A 20,902-nucleotide genomic window follows, 5' to 3' on the forward strand; every position below is an offset into this window, starting at 1 on the left:
CAGCCAGCTGTGAGGCACTTCAACAGTAAATATGCAAAGTGAACTGCCAAGGATGGAAACTTGAAGTCTTAGTTTTTGGATGAGAGAAAAATAAGTGAAGTATTCTCTCAGAATAAAAATGGAGAGTAACAGGGTCCAAACCATGTGCTGAACTCCTGGTCTACATCCGAACTTGACAGGCACCATTTTGTAATATACACTTTTCCTGCTGATGCTCTGAGGGCAGCAAACTAAACCATGAAAGATCACGGTATTGGGAGAACATGGTATAAACATGTCAATATGTACAGCAGTGCTGTGCTGTCAGCTTATGACAGATCCAACCATAAAAGAGTGTTGAAAGAACACAGTTTTACACTATCTGTATATTAACATTAGGAGCCTATATAATAAAAAGAAAGACTTAGAAAGGCTCATAAACAGTGAGAAATGGATTACAGCTGATATGGCTGGAAGCAGGTGGAATGGGTCATGAGAGTGGAAAATTAAAACTGATGATGACAACTTGCATTGTAAGGAAAGAATGGCGAAAAGAGAGGCTGGAAGGGGCACCACTTTATGTACAAACAGTGCTGCTGCTGGCTATAGACATTTCAAAGTCACAGTGCTTTGAGATTCCAGTTGCAACTAATAAAACCAAAGGAGTGTTGCTAGGCACATGTTATAGGATGTTATATCAACAGACTAGCAGGCCTCTCTCAATAACAGGACAAATTGCTCTTCATGCAGCAGTCTAGAGTGTATAGGAAGAAAATGTATGCTATCAAGGTGACTTCAAAATAGGGCATATTTAGTATACTTCTCAGACAGTCGGTAATATAAATTTTATGCTTCTAAAAGTAACACAGGACAATTGCTTTACAGACAAGAATAACTCCTGCTCTGAGTCTTCAGAAACTAGATGAAAAACAAACTGTACAACAATGTATTTTAACAAATCCTGGAAAACTGGAGAAGTTTCTAAGACCTGAAGGGATACCATGACAGTTGCAATATTTAAAAAGARGAAAAGACTGGTTGTTCTGACATGATTTCCATGAAAACAACAGAAGAGCTAATTTCAGTTCTTTATCAGTGATGACTCAGAGGATAAAACAGAAATACCAGTCAGTATGGTTTCATGGAAAGTAGGTTTCACCAAAGAGGTCCATAGTTTTCTTATGGTAAGATGATTGCTCCAGTTGGGGCACAGAAACAGTGCTGCTATACTTTGATTTCCCAAGGCTTAGATTAGAGGGAAAATTTAGTATTAGAGAAAAACATTAATTATATAGAGTGAACAAAGTATACGTTAGGTTAAAAGTACACACTCACAGATATCAAAGATAGTTAATGAGAAAATATCAACATGCCAAACTTTTTTTTTTTTTTTTWAACAACTGAGCCACAGAGATCTGATCTTAGTCCAGTGTCGTCCGATAGTCGTTACTAGTGATTAAGACACTAATACGACCACTTTCCTAACAAAATGGGCAAATGACAGCTGGAATGGTAAGTACTAAAAGGCCAGGCTACGGTTTACAAATTGCCTGGTGAAATGGTCAGAATCCATCTGAGTACATTTTAATTACCTGTTCTGTCCTTACGAACCTATGGGAGACTGATTCGTGGGGAGTGAATTCTGGCATTTGTAAAAGGAAGGAACTGCATTTGAATTCCCCTGCAAAGCTTTTGTGAAAAGCAGTAGCTAAGAGTCGAACACAGTATAGACAGGCATTCACTACATCTCTATAGGTTGTTCAGCAAGTGATCCTCAAAGTTTCAATCGTTTTTTCCCTTCCAGCTTGCCTCTCCTAAAATCTGGTAAGACAGTTATGTTTCTGCCACACTTTGATTCAGTGAATACAAATGTGGGCACTTCCTTCTTTTTTTTCCCTACATAGGCTTAAAAAAAAAAAAAAAGTCAAATCCCAGGATATCAGCAATCTCTTTTTCTCACTGTCCCAAAGATAACCTTCAAAAAAGTATAAAACCTCTTTACAATTCCAGTGAGAAACATACTTTTTCACTTAAAAAGGAGGAAGACAGTTACATTTTGGAAATGTTCTCTGGACATAGATCTCCATTTATCCTTCACATGCAAAACCAGACTGAGCAGACGACACATCTTTAATTTAGAAACTTAAAACAAAAGATAGAAAAGAGAATTTGAAGATATTCCTCCAGTGTGGTGTCATTTCTCCCCTTCATTCACATCCCTCCAATTTCAAAGTAACTAGTGGTTTCAATAGAAACTGTAATTGCAGCATCCTCACAGCCTCATGCAGGCAGAGAGCTGCAGTTTGGTTTTATTTTTCTTACACCCACAGAGGATTCTGTTTTGTTTCGACCTCTCATTACTTTCCCTCACTCTCTTGGCTCAAAACATCAAACTCTCTCTCAGCCATTCAACGTCTATTCTGTTAGGCTGCTTTTTTCTCCTAGCATTACGCATACATATTGAACAGCTGGAACCAAGGAAAGGCATAATTAATGATTCTGAAATTTTCCAAAGAAAATGTTTTTACTTTTCCCAATTTGAAATTACTTTTTGGTTTCAAAAAAAGAAAAAAAAAGAAAGCCTCCAATAAAACCTTTCAAACACCTTCAAAACCAAAATGGAACATTTTAAGTCAAACAAAGCTCTTGTTTTTGAGAGAGGAGGTTGTTTTAGGCTTACTTTTATTTCTTAAATCACATAAAAATTTAAAAAAAAAAACCCAAACCCTGTTGCATCTTGGTGTGAAACCACTTTCTTTTAGTATCACATGGGTACCAAAATAGCAGAAGACCTCTAGTCCTCAATACTTAGTGAGTAACCAGCCCCAGTAAAAATTATACTTGAGGATTTAGCCTATAGCCACAGCTAAGCGAGAATGAAAGAACACCGCAGGAAAAGGAAGAGGCTAAAGGGCAACACCTGCCATGTGCTGACAAACAAATAATCAGCCTGGGGCAGAGCAGGGTATGTGGGGCAAGGCTAAGAGCGGGGATGGCCAAGTACAAGCCCAACCAGGGCAGAAAGTCAGGCATGAGGGATTAGCAGTAGTGGGACAGGGCCTTGCCGAATGTGGGTAATAGCCGCTGGGTGAGGAGCTGCGCATGGTTTTAGCAGTCAGTTCCACAACAGCRTTCTCACTGACCTTCAGCCTAACCCTGGAAAAAGACCAACCCCAAATCCAAACTGGTATCTGTTTAGCAAAAAGACAGAAGAATACCCCATCCAACGCTCTTTTGAAGAGAACAAGGTATAGTAAAAATAGAGCATACCCTGTTTCATGATATGAAATGCATATAGTTCCTTCAGCATTGGCGTGGAGGGGACAACAGACACCGGGGTGCCGGGGCCAGCCCCTCTCTGGATAGTGACGGAGATGACCGCTGACAGCAACAGTTTCAACACTGACATTGGAGAAAGCCCTGAGAGAAATTCTACTTTTGTTGGATACTAGTTTTTGCTAACTAAGCTGCTAATTTAGCAGTCTGCCTGTCCAACCACTCATGGTCACGTGGAGCTCAAGGGGTTCCTCTAGCTGCCACCATTCTCACTGAACATAGTCTGTCAGGCTCAGCACAGCCCGGGACGCRTGCCCAGAGCACCAGCCACTCACTGATGTGTTAACAGGAGGGTCACGGGCTAGCAACTTCCACTGAGTGTTTGCAAGGTCCCAACGTAGCTGAAAAAACAACGAATGCACATAAAAATTCTGCTAATTATCAACAGAATTACCTCAGGCCCAAATGGACACAGGTTTAATCAATACATATGTACGCATGTATACACACACACACACACACAACTAGACATACTCAAATTTTACAGAAGTATGTAGAAATAAGACCAGGTGTTTCTGAACATGCCTGATGTTCCCTAAATCATCTTTTGAGTCTTCAGCATGCCCTTGTACTAGTTACTAATAGAAATATAAGCTCAGTGCTAATCATGAGATGCAATAGCTATAGCTGTAACTTTTTTTTTCCTTAAATGCCATTTGTTAAATCCTCATGATTATTTAACACACACAGACACAGACACACACACACACACACTTTTACAGTTCTATGTCAAAGACCAAAACTACAATGAAAACAGGAACTATAAACTCACAGATAGATTCACTTTAAATTCAGGAATGTGTTTCAAACTGAGAGTGCAATCTCCTTATTTTCCATAYGTGCTCTGGCAGCTCTGACCGCCTGCATCCTGCAGTAAGTAGTAGAATCAGATAATCTGCATCAGTCTGAATTTAACTCAAAAATATCAGCATATCTTTTTATCACCTTTGCAAAAACAATCCATTTCTAACGCAGCACATCTCACTATAATAAGCTTTCCAATTTTCCACAGAAAAATGTTTTTCAGGGAAGCAGTAAGGGAAAGAATGAAGAAATACATTACAGTTAGAAATCTATTATTTCAGCCTTGCTTACCCAACAAAATCCCTTCTGTGTAGGCAAGGGGGTTTCATAACGAGTGAAAGGACCTTTCTGCTCCTACACACAAGCAAGATGTCCCTCATTCTGATTGGGTCATTAAATGCGAACTGCACAAATTCTATAACAAAATATGGCTTTGCCTTAAGTTTCTTCTTTATGAGATACAGAAATGACTTAATGTCTGGTCTTGTTTTTGGAAGAATGTCTAGTTTTAAACAAATGTCTAACTTTTCATATATTAAGAAAAGAGAACTGAGATTAGATATAAGAAATCTTGACTTCCTGTTCTCACTAGAGAACTGAGGTGAGATATTAACATGAATTTCTCAACTTCTGAAATGGAGATGACATTAACTCTTTCACATAGACAGTTCTTCCTCTCAACTGTTTGATGGGTCTTCGAGTTCAACAGGTTTAACAAAAACAAAGAAAAGAAACTATAAAGCATTAGACAGCCTGACCAAACATCCCCTGCCTCTCAGCTAAACCTTGACACATCTATAGCTCAGATTACAGTCTGAGTTTTATGCCATTACCGCAGTATTGCTCTAGGTAAGTCTTCATAAAAAAGAAGAGGAGTTAGACCTGTTATTTCTAATGCAATCAGCAAGCAAAATTAGAACAGAAATACAAGCCTTTGAGCTGTCACCATGCATCCTGAACCAAAAACAGGAGGCAGGTCAACATTTCTTTTTGCTTTGCAATTCATTTTAAATAACATGTGAAGGGCTCTGACCTGCTAAAGCTCCTGCTCCTCCTATTGGTAGATCCCAAAACTCCATGGGCTGAAAAAATGTCAAATTACGCTGTACTTGTACATGCATTACAGTGTGAGTCACAGTTAAACCCCACTCAGGAGGCAGTACTCCTTGTAGGTGGTGTGGAAACAGCCAATTTGGTAAAAGGCTGTTACACTAAAACTATCAACCAACAATTCTATCAGTGTACTATAATATCAATTCCTGACATGTTTTGGTGGCATATAACTTCCGTGCAGGTATCACCTTCTTTGTAGATCCATTATTACCATTAATTCTTTTCAAAAACCTCAAAACAGCATTCAGAAAATTCATTCTTGAGCCTCTCCATTACACCAGTGTGCAGATCTTCACAGGGGCTGCTCAACTAAAAGGAATATCCAGCTGACCTAAGAGGCGATGGAGCTGTTTGGTATTACTATAACCATTATTCAAATCAGTTATTAACTGATTCCAAAGTATTCCCCAAATCTGGCAGCAGCCGCTCTAGAAGTGAGCATGGAATACAAGTCAGACAGTGACGTCAAGTCACTCAAGCCAACAAGGCTTTATCTTCTTGCTGAAAGTAAATCAAAAAACTCCACAGATTCAGCATATTAAAATACTTGAAGTTGCTAAAGACTGCTTGTAAGTCCTGGAATAAATCCTCTCATTTCAGGCCTGGTTTGAGCACTACTAAAAGCATTCAATTGTGTTACTTCTTCCAGTGGGAACCAAAGGCACTCAGCACTCAAAACGCCCTTCCTTTGATCCCTGAGCCAAAATGCCAAATACTCTGTTTAAAGCTGGCTGGATCCCCACTCCAAGAAGAAGGGGGCAACCACTCAGTCTTCTGGTTATGATGCTAGCTGCACTGTGGAAGATAAGCCATACAATGGTTTCGGATCCAAGAGCATCAAGCACATTACAAAAAAGGAAGCAAACTCTCAGAGGGGAAGTGACTTCAAACCCCAAACTTCCCAGAGTAGCCCTAAGTACTCATCAGTAGAAACACAGGAAAGGAGTGCTGGTTGAGGAAAACAGTCATTTAACAACATTTCTAAAACGTAATGCTACATTAGTTCAGTCATTTCATAAAATGATCGAGCTCCTATATCACACAAAAGTCCAAGAAGCATCTGCAATGACATTCCATACTTCCCAGAGAGTGAAGGAGGCGACCAGACGAAGAGTTGCTGAACCTTGGCATTAGCCCTTTTTGGTTGTGCACAATTATTATGCATACATTTTCGTTCAACAGGTATTGTTTACTCACACTTACCTGACCGAGGGAAGGAAGCGTTGCATATGCCATGGGCTGGTTCATCATTCCTTTCTGCTTCATGATGAGCATGCGTTTCTGTTCCTCGCTCAGGTGCGTCATCTGAGCTTGCATCTGCGGCTGCTGGGACTGCTGCTGCTGTATGTATGGCATCATGGCATTCTTGCTGGGATTGGCCATTGGTGGCGTCATCCTCTGACTCAGCTCAGCATTGAAGTGGGTCAGAGGTTTAGTGTTGCCGTAAGAAAGCATATTGGGCTGTTTGCTTAAGGAGTTTGTGCCCAAGTTATTTGGCTGCTGATTGATCATATTCATGTGATTTTGAGGGAGGTAGTTATTAATTGTGGTCTTCTGTGGATTATTTGCCATAGGAGGCACTATTGGGTTTTGGTTGTTAAAGGCTTGGGGATACATCACTGGACTATTTGGTTTGTCTGCACTGAAGGGTCCTCCATACGGACTAGATGGAGGGCCCACAGGTGACCAGCTTGAGGCTTGATTTGGATGCTGCTGCTGCTGCTGCTTCTGCTGCATGAGCTTAGCTCTTTGCTGCTGCTGTGCTGCCATTTGCTTGAGCTGTTCAGCTGGAGACAAGTCAGCACTAGGTATAGTCACAGGCCCAGGCCCTGATCCTGCCACCGTCACTGCTGCTGGATTCATAAGATAGCCATTTCCAGATCGTGACTGAGTTTGGCCTGGAGTATGGGCCTGGTTGGGAGTTTGAGGTGACTGAACAACACAGTTTGCTGGTGAGCCAGCAGGGATTGGGGCTGCTGGAGCACTGGATACAGAAGTTACACTAGAGGCTGTGGAGACGTTTGAAAATGGAGGACCGGAAGAAGAAGGCCTCACCTGGGGAGATCCTAATGGAACATGAGCAAATGGAGAATGAGATGGATCACTTTTAACACTCGCACTCTCTTGAGTCTCTGTGGCAGGCCTGGAAAATTCCGGCTCCTTCTTCTCTTCAAAGTCTTCATTGAACAAATCTTGTATATCATCTTCTGGAACAGTGTTTGCTAGTTCATCTATTAGCTCCTGCCACTCTTGATCATTCAGATTAATGTCCGAGAAGAGCTTGTTCTGATTTGAAAGAGATGTTTCAGAAGTGTCTATGCAGGTAGGGTCATCCAAAGGCTCTTGCTTTAGCTCCTTGTTCTGCAGGATGTTAAAACTATCATCTAGCTCATTGCAACCATTAACTGGGAGCTTTATCTCTGAAAGTCCACCATTTTTACCCAAGTCTTCTAGCCCACTACTGTGAGTCCCGCTGTTCTGCAGGGGTAGGGAAGCTTTCATGTCAAGCTGGTGAAGAGGAGAAACAGCAGGCAAAGGCAAATTATTGGGCAAGCTGTTGATTGCCTCGATGCCTGGTACATCTTTCCGTATCCGCTTGCTGGTTGGAGAAAAGCTGCCATCGCAAACGCCATTCTGCTGTTCTCCATTGAGAGGTGAACGTGCGCCTTCCAACTTCCTTTTTACTGTCTCTTGAAGCTGAAAGCAAAACAAGAGAAAAATAAATTAACCAATTGCACAGACAAAAAAACTGCTGATGAACTCTGTGACAGGTTATTTCCCACCAGGCCTAGTAGTGACAGTAGGTTTTTAAAAACTCTGATTTGGAAGTTTCCTTGATTTCATTCCTACACTTTTGATCAATTTGAGAAGACTGTCTAAAACAAACAAAAGCAACTGCCCCCAAGTAGGAGAATGCAGGCCCACTGGTGCAGAGTTGTAAAATATGTCTGTGCTCTCCAAGCTATCCAGATTTTCTGGAACAAATTGAATATTTCAACTTTGTGGTTCCTAACATGTAGATGAGAGTTTTGTTTTCACAAAATGCTAAGCAATGTCTTCTGAAAGCTTGACTCCTTTAAGGAGTCTTGAATTGGACATTCAAAAAAAATCTTTTGAATTTTCTAGAAGTTTCTTGAAAAATACCAGCAATACAACTAATTGACTACTTGTATCGAAACATATGTGTTGCTGACACTAAATCTTTTTGAGAAAATTCATTAACATAGTTTCATTTGATTATCTCTCTGTTTTTTGGCTGCAAAACATATTGAGAATCAGTTTTAACTGAGGAAAAAAATAGATCCACCCTAAAAAATAAAAGGCACTTTACATGATGTCAACTCAATCGAATCACAAAAAAGGAAATAACCTGTGTGCTAGGATCTACCATTAAAGATGAACAGACATGATAGTAAGACAAGGCCAGGAAAGCAACCAAATTAGCTGTAATAACTTTATAAAAATAATGCATTAACATGAGCTTTAATTCAGGTTAAAATACGTACAGCAAAGCAATAAAACAACCTAAAATCCTCTCCTACCACACCAAATGCGAAGCCCTCTGCTTATGTACCAGGCTAAAAAAAGCAACCCTCTTTGGCTAAGGTAAAAAACAATAGTGGGGAGGGGAGGAAGCGAAGAGGTCATAACTCTAGTGAACTCCTTCAGGACACACTTGCATCCTTGATATTAGAACAATAGAAGACAAAGTAGTGAAAGATTTTATCAATTTTTGAAGTATTTTTACTGGTATGAAAATCCAGACACTCAGCTCCCACCCCTTCCCTAAGCTAGAGGTCTTCAGCCTTCTTTCTTCCCACAGTCTGGATCCCGTCTGTTTCTCCCATCCCAGAGGGCTAGCTCCCCTTTTATTCCAACTGTAAAGCRGGCAAGCAACTCCAGATCTCGTCCCCATTTTAGTGGAAGCAGGTCTGAGACCTGYCCTCACCCTTCAGCCTTGCGTATGCTCTTCAGTATTTGCTGTGAGGAAAATTCATGAGGGCATGGCCTACGTATGCATTGCTACAGCCCCAGTCAAACACGCGTGGGATACTAGCCGGGCATAAGCTATGTGCTGGCTTTCTGCAGAGATGTGACCTTTATAACAAAACAGAAAGGCAAGCCTATGAGTCCCTAAGCAGAACATCAACTTGATTTGTACGGCAGCAGGAGAGCCTTTTCACATGGGAAAGTGATTAACATATCTCTAGGAATCAACAGTGAGGCCCTGTTGGCTTATGTGCCTGAGATTTTGCTGCCTGCTACCCACTGCACAAAGCCAGCACATGCCAAGTGTCCCACAGACCGAAATTCCTTCTCTGCCGGGCTTCTGCCATGCCATACATGCCAGCAGCGCACTGCTCCTTAGCCAGCACTTTTCCTTCCCTGCGAGATGCCTGCGCAGGGCATCAATGGATGAACGGCTGGCATCTGTTGCGCAGGCAACAACGGATGAACGGCTGGCAATCGCACTGAGGTGTCCTTACCCTGCTTCTTTTCCCACTCCCTGGCTTGTGGGAGCGGGGGAACACCAAGGCCAGCAGTTTGCATTGAGAAGTCCCTCTCCCTGCACCACACACCATGACGGGGAACCCCGCTGCAGTGAGGCGGGGGGCAGCAAGGCTGCGAGGCACAGCCTGGAGCATGTTTTGAGACTCCCCACGTGCAAGTCCCCATCACTGGGCTCCCATGCCTCTCCCTGCACCCAACGGCAGCTCTCGCCCCCTTTGATCTCCAGCAAATGCCTTGGGACGGTGCCCTACACATGGCGGCAGATTCACGTGGGAAGGCAGGAGTGCACACGCTCCCAGCCCTCTCTTGATTAAAGCCCTGCATATTCATGCTAATCAGCAAGGGTTGGTACAACCACACGGGGCTGTAGAGCGTGGAGTCCCACAGCRGAGGCATCTCCTTGTCATCTCGCCCTGCCACAGGAGCAGCAAACTCTGGTGAGAGGTGCTTACCCGAGGGTGGTAATTGCCTCACCTCTGCCAGTTAACGGTGATGTGGAAGCTAAGTCAACACCCCAGACTGGCATGAAGGAGAAAAATCAGCTCCTGCAAGAAGGTTCATAATATGGCTCTCACCCTCTCTGCTCCCCTCTCCTAAAAACCTGCGTTAAGCTGAATACCCCCCGTATGGTGTTACAGCTCCCTGCTGCTGTGCAACCAGTGTCACTGGCATGCAGCAGGACACCACTGCTGAGCCACCAAGCTCGCCTGGCTGATCTTTACATAACCCTCGCCCAGACCCTGGGGGCAAGCAGAGCCCAACGTGCATGKGGCAATGCTACCACTTCCCAGGTACGAGAGTACAGTCACTTCTGAGTTTCCCTTCTTCACAACAAGGAAAGAAAGAGCACAATCTGGCTTCAAGAGCGAGCGTTCAGCAATGGCTTAAAATAACGTATTTAAGTATTGTCCCCAGTGGGCCACTCACACAATTTACAGTATTCCATTTTCTCATTTGAGCTCCTAAGCAGTCGTACTAAAAGTGACTATCCCTCTTTGCCTTCCACATCAGAATAGCCAACAAACAGCACGTGAACCAAGACTGCTCTGTTCAAYGGACACACAAAAACAGGGTTCAAAGAAATATCCAAAACTTGCTATGGTCCTTTGCCCGGAGTCGGTACAGGCTAAATATTGGGCTACAGTACAGACAGTCATACCAAAGGACCCACTGACAGAAGTGCTTCTAGTCATGAAGAAAAGTTCATACGAGAAAGGACAAACCTTAATTTGTCCTACTTTGTCCCTTACTAGTCAGGGACTAGTAAGAGCGATTATCTCCTGCAAAGCAGAAGAGATTTGACTCCATACGTTTAACAACAGGCTGAAGGGATCCCTTACAGGATGTCAGCCAGACTGATATATTTTCAGGTCTTACACCATCTACTAATTTATCCTGAATCCATCACCTTATTCATACAGGAATATTTACCAAAAAATATTAAAACAATCCAGTGTCAAATAACCAGCCCTACAAATATCAACTCCTAAAGATTTCCTCATGTTCTGAAACTTGGATGTCCCCCTGTACAAATATACAGTGACTCCAGTGGAAGTAAAAGCAGGCCCAGTACATAAATATTAATAAGTGTGCTTATTTTGTATTACAACAAAAAGCAGCTTYTTAAAATGGAAACTATTTTCCATCAAATATCAAATGTACAGAAATCCCGCATTGTTGCAAATGAAAACAAAATGAAGTCTATTCTAAGTTTGTAGCTCCACATTATTTTCCTACAGAGGTTTTAGGATTTGGGGGGTTACCAGGCACTAGAAAATCTAATCTTTTTTCTTTTCCCTTTGTTTGCTCTTTGAACAATTCTAAGGTAGACAGAAACATAACATGAAAGGTTTATTTGAAGGGAAAATGCAGGATACAAACCTTGGAGGTAGGGAAGCATCTCAGCTCAAGCACTTCAGAGGCTTTGGGGGCCATAACAATAGATGCCTCTCTTCTTTTGGGGATATAACACAGAAATATTCTTGTCAAATTATTTCAGTGCTAATGTTCATTTTCATATCCTGATTTCATTCCTGATCACCATGTCAACTAGTGCATGGCTCAAATATCAGGCACTGACCATATCCTGGGCAAACACCTTACTGCATCCGGATTCCACAGTGTTTTGGACTCAAATCCCAGCACATACCCTTTCCCCTGTAAAAACAATGCCTGAAGTAAGRTAGTGTCTTGTAAAGTGTCTTCCATCTCCATGTAAGAAGTAATATATAGCTTGCTCATGTGATTTACAGCATGCATCAAGCATACACTACATTAGCAGCAGCTTAGAGATTTGTATCTAGGAGCAGAAGACTCTTGATGCATAAAATGAAACAAACAAACAAAAAAATTAAATTAACCCCTTGCCAGGCTGATAGGACTTTAGCCATATCCACATGCAATGTTTGGCTGATGGAACTCCGTTTCACAGCAGGTTTCTACTGCAAAGCAGAAGACAGAGTGAAGCAGGACTTGCTTTGATTTATATGCTTTTAGAGAAACTCTTGTCTGCAGAGCAGAAAAAGGTCAAACTTTAGTAGGTTGACTTTTTAAATGACTGTTGATGGGGAGGGTTGGCGGGGGRGGAGGGCTGTGCACGCGAACACGCAGACACACATGGACCCGAATGGTCTAATCTAACCTGTCCTGAAATTTTTAGCAGAGCTGCTTGGACATGCCACACCATACCCAATACATAAACAACAGAGCATCGAGGCCGTCGGCAGAGCTTTCATCTGCTGGGAGAAGCTGCTTCGYTTCATCCCACCAGCAGCAATTCATTTTTCAAAAGAAATTAGACCAAGGTGCTGTTGTTATAGCAACAGTCAGAGCCACTTACACAGCCCCATCCCCCACTCCCAGCCTGCCTTCAGTGGGCAGCTATTTCAATTATGTATAGGGAGTGACCAGGACTGCTGCTGTTTAGTCCTTTTATTGCTCTTTCCAAGAAGAAGAGGGGGAAAAAAAAGCACAGAGACTAAATCCTCTTTCCGCCGGTAGAAGCTGAGCACAATCCACAGTGTTTAACACAGTTCCACTTCTACTGGGCGGGCAGACGATCTGCGAGCCCGGACAAGGAGGCTCTGGTTGATTTTGCAGATGTTTTCATCTACTGGCTACGTAACGGACGTGTTGCACTAACTTTTTCTCTCGTTAGCGCAGCTCCAGCCGTTCCACTTCACGCGCTGCAAGGCAAGAGCGCCAGCTGCGAAAGGCCCGGCGTGCTCCTCTCCGGTTCAAATGACACTCGCTCCGCGCCCTGTGGCACAGCTCTACTCTGTACCTRCCCTCTGGATCCCCGGGAAAGCCAGGACACCAACCCCAGCCCAAAGCCCATCTTCCCAGGGAAGACACAGAGCGATGGTTAGAATATTCTCCTCGCAGCACTTCTGTAACTCGGTCTGTTACAAATAAAAATTGATTGTTTTCATTTCTCATGCTGTATCGTGGTCTGACCCAGCAGCTGTCTGCGTTCAGATGGGCTCGAGTTCTCCTCCACAGCAACAACTAAGTCTTGGCCCTCCTGGCACGACTTCTACTTTCCCCACAGTCAGTTCAGCTGTTGCACCACCTCTCCTTCCATTTCTTCCTGAAGTTGCCCCTGCTTTTCTTCTCCCTTTTTCTCCTTGAACTTCTCCAGACAGAGCCTGATTTCTCCAGACAGCAAAACCTGTTTTCCCAGGTGCTCACCACTAGCTCTGCCAAACATTGCCCTGACCCAGCCCCTCCAGGCTGCACCGAGCACCCAGCCTTGGGCTCCCTCCTGAAGTTCCTGCGCTGCACCCAAACGCTATTGACAGCTCAGTGAGTGTGCCAGGGTTGCTCTGAAGCAACACTGTGATGCGACAGCTCTCCCAAGCAAAGATGCAACAGCCCTAACCACCATATCTGAAAATCAATAAGGAATAATCAATATCGCCATTTGCACGCCAGCAATTCAGCTTCAACGCATGGAAGAATTCCTCCTTCCTTCCACATCCTTCCTTGCTGGASAAGTTCAGAAGCTGCCATTAAAAAAGTCAACTGGGGTACAACCACACCTTGTGTGTGAGGGTCCGAAGTCCCTCAGGCTCCGCAGTGGCTTCACAATGCTGCTTGCTGCAGGCGCCCGCAGAGACCGTGGGGAAGAAGGGGGCAGCCTTGCAAAAGCCGCACGGGAGCTGACCTCATGACAGACCCGTGGCCGAGCAAAGCCCAGGTGGGTTACACGCGACCACTTCCAACACACAAAACTATTTCATACCTCAAGCCACTCCCCTCCTACTCAAATTTCTTCACACTGCTGAAAGCACTGCACCAACACTCGCTAACTCACAGGATGAAGCCTGACGTGGCAAATTGATTTTGGATCGCAATTGCTCACTTTAAGCACATGTCATGCTCTTCCACGCTGGGCCTGCCTGCCCAGCTCTTGTTGGCCAGTGCAATGTTTCAAATATACAGGAAATTCACATTGTGAAATCTGTTTGAAGTTGGTAAAGTCTCAACCTGTCAACCTAGCCAGGAACCTGCTTGATGCCACAGGTTCACGGAGTAACTTCAGTTTAATGAACGAGGTCAAACCTTTGCCTGTGATCCATCCTGCTAGGGGCTACTGGGGCTCCCATCGCCAGGTTTTTGGCAAACAATCCTCAGAAGAACAAACTGAATCCTGTTAACACTAAGAAGTAAAACATGCTCAGGGCACCTGTTAGACCTGCAACGGCTAACAGGGAGGCAAATGCTCTCCTGCCTCGCGTTTTAGCCGGGCTGCTCTGACAGAAGAGCCCCTGTTCACACAGCTGTTCAGCTGCAGGGCCGGGGAGCCCCCAGGGGCGCGGGGCTCTGCCGCTGCCGCCCCTTCTCCGGCCACACAGTGGGTGCTGGATCGCACCGCGAGGGCAAGCTGAGGACGGGGACAAACCGCTGTGAAAAACGCAGTGGAAGAGAGCAACAAGGTGACAGCACCGGCAAAGTCAAACCAGGCAAACGCCATGAGTCCAGCTGCCCTCGACCAGCAAGAGAAGGATGCTACTGCAAGCGGCTGCAGGCACATGCTCTCGTCAGAGCACTGAGAGAGAGAGCGAGAGAAGGGAAAGAGGCAAATTTCTGTAGGGATGGGAGAGGGAAAAAGAGAAAGGTCTGCATCAGTAGCCCCTCACAACACTCGGCTCTGCCTGATCACAGTGCAGACATATTTTCACTGCAGACTGAAGAAGTTTTGTACTTCCATTGCTCAAGTTGTATGATAAAAGAGAACTTCCAGCTCTGTGCATATTAATTTCATCAAAAAAAAAAAGAAAGATAAGCATCTATACCTTTACTGGTATTTGTTGCACTCTTTTAAGCCACTCCATTACATTGCTGCATAAAGGACATTTTCTATTGTAGAAATTAACAGAGTGGAGAATASCTAGCTAATGAGGCATGCAGGAGGGAAGAAATACATACAAAATATACAAATAATATACAATATATACAAAAAATGCCAACTATGCTGCTCAAACTGTATATTTCTAGAACAGACTGAGAAAAAGTGTGATCATTCTGAAACAGATGTGCAAATATCTTATAGCRCAATCCTATTTTGCCTTCAAAGTATTCTCGTTTCATAATTTGTTTTTTTCTCTCCCCCTCTACCCAAACTCCAGCTAAAATGAGAATGCAAACACACTAAGTAACATGCTTCTGAGGAGACTTGGAAAGTGCAGTGTCCCTGGGGAAGCTGCTGAGTAAAATACAGGCAACAGATGCAATTAATTTTCTCAGTACAAAATTATTGGCAAGTTTAACTGGACTTCAGAGCACAAATTATTTCGTGGATGAAATGTTGTCAAATAGCCTTCCTGCTTGCACGTATGAGCTACGTAGCTTCCTCCTCTTTTAGGTCCATCCAATTTAATCCTAGTTTAGCCCCAATGGGTAAATACTGGCAAAGCAGTAGCCTGATGGCTTACGGAGCACCTGCATTCCTGTTTGTGCAAAAGTCTTAACGAAGGTGCTAAAAGCCTGAGAGCTAAACTACTTAGCTGGCAGTGCCTGCTCCTGTCTCTCACACAGAACAGCTGAGCTACGCTCTCCCCGCAACTGTCCTCGCAGACGGCAGGAGCTACATTTTCAAAGCATGTTATGAGGATTTAGTCAGGCAGGCTCTAATTGACTTGTCTGGGAGTTGTGCTGATAAATCCTCACCCTTTGAAAAAATACCCCAATCTGCTTTGCATCTGGACAGGAGAGAAACTAGTGATAAAAAGCAGACACTGCAGATTATTAAAGCTATACCTCCTGAAGAACTCCGGCAAACCAGGGTACAAAGGAAATGCAGCAACTTCCTGTGTTTTAAACTAAGAAGCAGCAAAACAATATAGGATATGCTAGTTTCTGCACCAGAGCTACTCCTTCACTGCTCCAGATTTCTTTAAGCTGCATATGAGACCAGAGAGTCTCCTGGGGAAAAATCTTGCCGTGATTCATCCTTGGATGAGCATGAGTCCTGGCAGGCCAGTGCTGTGTGCCGGTGCCACCCTGCCCGCGAGCGAGGGGGCACTCCAGCTGGGAAACTCGGTGCTCTTGCACTCAGCGAAGGAGCAGCGCGCTCCCTGATCCAGCCTCTGCTTCCTGGGGCAGAATTTGCTCCTTATCCTTGAGGCACCGGTAGAATATGAGCCACTGTCAGAGCACTGCAGAATCCACAGACTAAAATCTTGTCTAACTGCTACAAGGGAAGAGCCTTTCCTATGTTTAGAGCAAGAAACTTATTTTCCAGTTGGGTGCAAAATACTGCTATGATGCATATTAATCAAGATATATATATATAAAAAAATAATAATAATATAAGACATCATAATAATCAAGAATATTCTCAGAGACACTCCAGAGAAGGAAAAAGAAGAGACAAGGGAAGGTGGAGGTACACATACCAGTACTTCTCTGATCACACTGTTGGTTTCTGTGGACTGTAAGCTTTCCATTCAACCAGTTTTAGGGAAGCCTGGCTAGTGTATGATCTCTAGAGGGCTAACAGCAAGCTATCAGAAGGCCGAATTCAGAACTGGTATGGCTGGCCCCCATTCATTTCACTGGTATGTTAACTCCCAATAAACACTACCTCAGGTTAACATGCTTACTTATTCCTTACTCACAGGGAGTAGCATTAGGGGTGGGCTCTTCCGTTTCCTCAGAACAACATGGGAGAAGTAACTCGAGTGATTCTTTCACACTACTAAGTTCTAGTTCATGCTTTTAGAAACAGTGTTTGATATCATCAGAAAAGGAAGGGGATGAAAGACAAACAGTACATATAGTACACCTTTTCAAGCCCACACATTTTATTCATGCTCTTGGGGATAACATCACCATAAAATAAACTTTCATTTGAAAATAATTTAAGATCAAAATTAACATATTTTCACAACTAACACACACAAAAAAGAAAATTTTTCTGAATTGACAATAGGACAAGTTATGCTTCTGTGCTGCAAACAAAATGGGGAATATACTCCAGACCAGGTCTCCATAAAGCCTTCTTCCTCTTCCCCAGTTGTCCCTTGCATCTCACCTGTGCAGTTTGTCTGAGGATGTAAGTGACTGGAAGATTTATTTGCAAGCACAAATACATTTAAGGGGTCTGGGCTATCTAAGTACAGGTTAAACAAGTTAAAAGTGCAGTAGGTGTTGCAAAGGAGACCTAAACATGGGCAAAACAGAAAAATATTCTTCTGCATGCAAATGGAGTTACACTCAAATTTTTCAAAGTCCTAATTCTCATTACGCTGCAAAGCCATGTGCTTTGGGGAAAGGAAAGAAAAAGAATAAAGACTGGACAGATGAGCCTGAACGCAAAAGTGTGCTAGGGTATGGGCCATGAAAAAAATGAATGAAAATTCTAAAATGGAAAAGGCAGCTGGAAACATCCATGATGAATCAAGCTTTTCCTTTCATCCAAATTGTTCCCTAATCACTACAATAAACTTGATCCAGCTCTAGGAAAGAAGAGTAAAGCTAGAACTACTTGTTTGCCTTGCCTTTTCATATCTATTTAAAAGTTTGCATACAGCAGCAGTTTTGTAAGACTCCTTCACAAAACCTGTGTGATCCTAAAGCCCAAACATGAAAGGTGCTGAAGCCATCAGCTCCCATTAAGTTCACTGGGAGTTAGGGGTCCTTACTAGCCAATAAGATTAGCTGTTATGTGCCAAAATTTCTTCAGAGTCAAACAGAGTTGAAGTCTGATGAAACAACTTTGTTCTTTATATTCCGTTTTGCTTTCAGTACAAGTTATAGCCAGCACTGCAAAAAAGATTGCAGAATCCTTGAAKATCTCTGAAGACTAAAGGAGTCAAAGGATCGCACAGGATGCCCTAGACATATTCTGAATTATTCTGAGCACAGTTTGAGAGCTATTTGCCATGGGCTAAAGGCCAGACAGCACTGAACAGCACTTTTGCCCTAAATAGGGGCAAGCAAACCATACAAACTTAACTTCTTTGTTGCCTCAATACCTTCACCTCAAACTGACCTTGGGTCCCACAGAGGTATACAACAACTGCTAATGGAAAAGTACTTGTATGGTCTCCCAGACCTCAGTGATTATCATAGTCGCAGACTCCCAAGGCTGGACCTGCTGTGTGGAGCAAACTGCAAATGTATCATTTAAGTCTATTGAAGAACCATAAAATAGAAGAAAAGAGATTTTAAGTAAATCAAAGCCCTGATTCAGCAAAATATTTAAGCACATGCTTCACCTTGTGTGCACCCTAAGCCAACGAATTAAAATCCACAGAATCATATATGCACTGAAAAACTTCACCAGACTGGGAACTGAGCAAAGGTCTTTCCTTCCCCGTTTCATCTACAGCAGCTGCCTCTACCCCAGCAAAAGCCTCTTCCTCTCTCTCCCATTGCTAGCCTGACTACACAAAAACAGTGTAGTTGATTCATATATGTGCACTGGTTTCATGCTTCCCCAACGGACAGGTCCCAGTGGGGATGCACCCTTTTACAAACTGGTGGATCTCCTTCTGCTCCCTCCCTGTGCATATCAGGAGCACCCCGGGAGGAGAGCGGCCATGGGAAATCTGCCAGAGCAAGCTGCACGGCTCGCTCCTGGCACGCGTGCCTCCCGCAGTGCTGGGTGGACTATTTCTCACAGAGCCCCCAGTACCTTCCTCAACAGCATGAATGAACATTTGCTTGTCACATGTTAATGATGTCCTACGTGGGCATAGGTATGGTATATGTTCCAGTGCAGGGGAATGGGCTGCAAGGCTTCTAGTAAAAATGGTTGCCAAGAGCATATGCCACTACCAAATAAAAAAGAATATCTTCTGGCCTAGAGCCCTCTTTCTGTTCATGTGTGTTTGACCCTAAGAAAAAGGTGCCTGAGACCAATCTAAATGAACTACTCTGACAGGCTGGATATGAGGTGCTACCTGTAAGTTAAATGCCCCAACAGTAAGCAGTGTCTTGTGAATAAAAGTCCAGTGCTCACCTGCTGCTAGTTTGTAGATACCTCATCACCAGTTTCTTATCATTGAATAGTTTTAGAAGAATGTTAGCCACTAGTAGGAAGAAACCACATCCCTACCTTTGTGAGCAATACCAGTACACCTATTTATAAAGCCTCCCGGTGCTACTTGGAGCTTGTCCAAAGCAACACTGTGTCCCACCCAGAGCACAGCAGCAGCCTGTGCAGGGGAATTCCTCAGGTTGCTAGCTGTTGTGAGGCTGAACTCATAGTAGCAATGGCAGGAAAAGTTTGCAAAAGTCCCTAAGGCCCATAAGGCTTCAAGATGTCTCCCTACAAACTTAAAAGATGACCAGGTAGATGACCAGGTAGTCGACCAGGTAGTCAGTGCCAACCAAGTCAAACTCGCAGTTCTCTGTGGCTGTGCACCAGAATACCAACAGCCAGTTTTATCTTTTCATACATTTTGAAAACAACCCCTTAAAGAAAGGAGCTGCAACTCAAAGTGTTACATATGTCTGTACGTGCCCATTGTGCACACAACATTTTTTTACTTTTTCCATTTGTTGGCAAGAATAATCCCGGTGTGTATTTTCCACATTTGCACACATAGCTACTGCCCATCATATTCACATGGGCTTTCATCTCAGAGATGTATGTGCACAAAGCACATGTTAGTGGCTAATCCAAATTAAATTTAGCTTTCAAGTCCCATTCACCACTGAGAGCTTGTGCCTTTAACAGTGTCAAATAAACACACAAAGACAAAAGAGCATTTTCTATTGTTAGATGCTCTAGGTAAACAAGATCTCAGGCTGAGTCACTGAGAGTGGTACAGTTCTTTACTAAACCCCTTGGAGGCATGAAGCACAAGATACTATAGTTAGCTGTTAGATAAGCCATAGAAATGCACCATAAACCAGCTGTGCATTCACATAATGGGCTTCCACTGATTTGATTTTCCTTCTTAAAAGACTTTTCATTCTTTCTCCTGTTCTAAAGTGATAAGCCACCTAGCACTAAGGGCGCTTTTAATTTGTTAGTCTGCAGATAAAGTGCTTGTGGGCTATTATGAGAACTGTGTGGATTTGGGTCTTATAAAAAAAATAGAGATGGGCTAAATCTAAAAAAGAAAAAGAAAACACATTTATGTTGAAACAAATACAAACCATCACTTAGCACCTAAGTCATGTCTGTCATCCAGATGCAAACACAGAAATTAGACCGCTGCTTTTCACATCAGAAATCAGAATGTGGAGCTTGCCRAAAGTTGTATGTGAAGTCAGTGTCGGGGCTAGAGTAGGACTCAAATCTCCCCAATCCTGTGCCCAGCCAATGGGAATATAAAATATCTTCTCAGATCAATAGGCTCTCTTACTTCTCTTTCTTTTCTTATTCAGGAGAGAAAAAGAAACTGAACAGGAGAGAGCCCAGGAACACCTGTAGGTGCCATAAGAAGGTTGCAGGCAAGAACAAGTCGATTCACTGCAGTCATAAGGATGGGATTCATATCCCCTGTGCTAGGCTGAGATAGGAATGAGCTAAATCATGCTCGAGAACTGTCTCTTTCTTTTCACCGACCTCGAAGGGAGTCTAGGTAACCAGCTTGGAGAGAGGCATCCAGAGTCGGATGCCTGCATCTGGAGCCACCCCAAGCCACAACGCTATTTGCCCAGTCACAATTAGGGCACTAATTACACGCTGTTGTAGTTG

The 20,902-nt window shown here is 43.4% G+C and overlaps 1 protein-coding gene across 1 annotated transcript in view; it reads right to left on the reverse strand.

Annotated features, from left to right (window-relative positions):
* The window catches only part of MAML3 (mastermind like transcriptional coactivator 3), a 246,643-nt gene that overhangs the window by 84,592 nt on the left and 141,149 nt on the right, over positions 1-20,902 (reverse strand). Inside the window, exon 2 of the mRNA XM_026074448.1 lies at positions 6,436-7,929. Coding sequence (XP_025930233.1) covers positions 6,436-7,929 — 1,494 coding nt within the window. The remainder of the gene's footprint in view (positions 1-6,435; positions 7,930-20,902) is intronic.

This window comes from Apteryx rowi, unplaced genomic scaffold (assembly GCF_003343035.1).
Source record: "Apteryx rowi isolate R43461 unplaced genomic scaffold, aptRow1 scaffold_389, whole genome shotgun sequence".
Classification (NCBI taxonomy): Eukaryota; Metazoa; Chordata; class Aves; order Apterygiformes; family Apterygidae; genus Apteryx; species Apteryx rowi.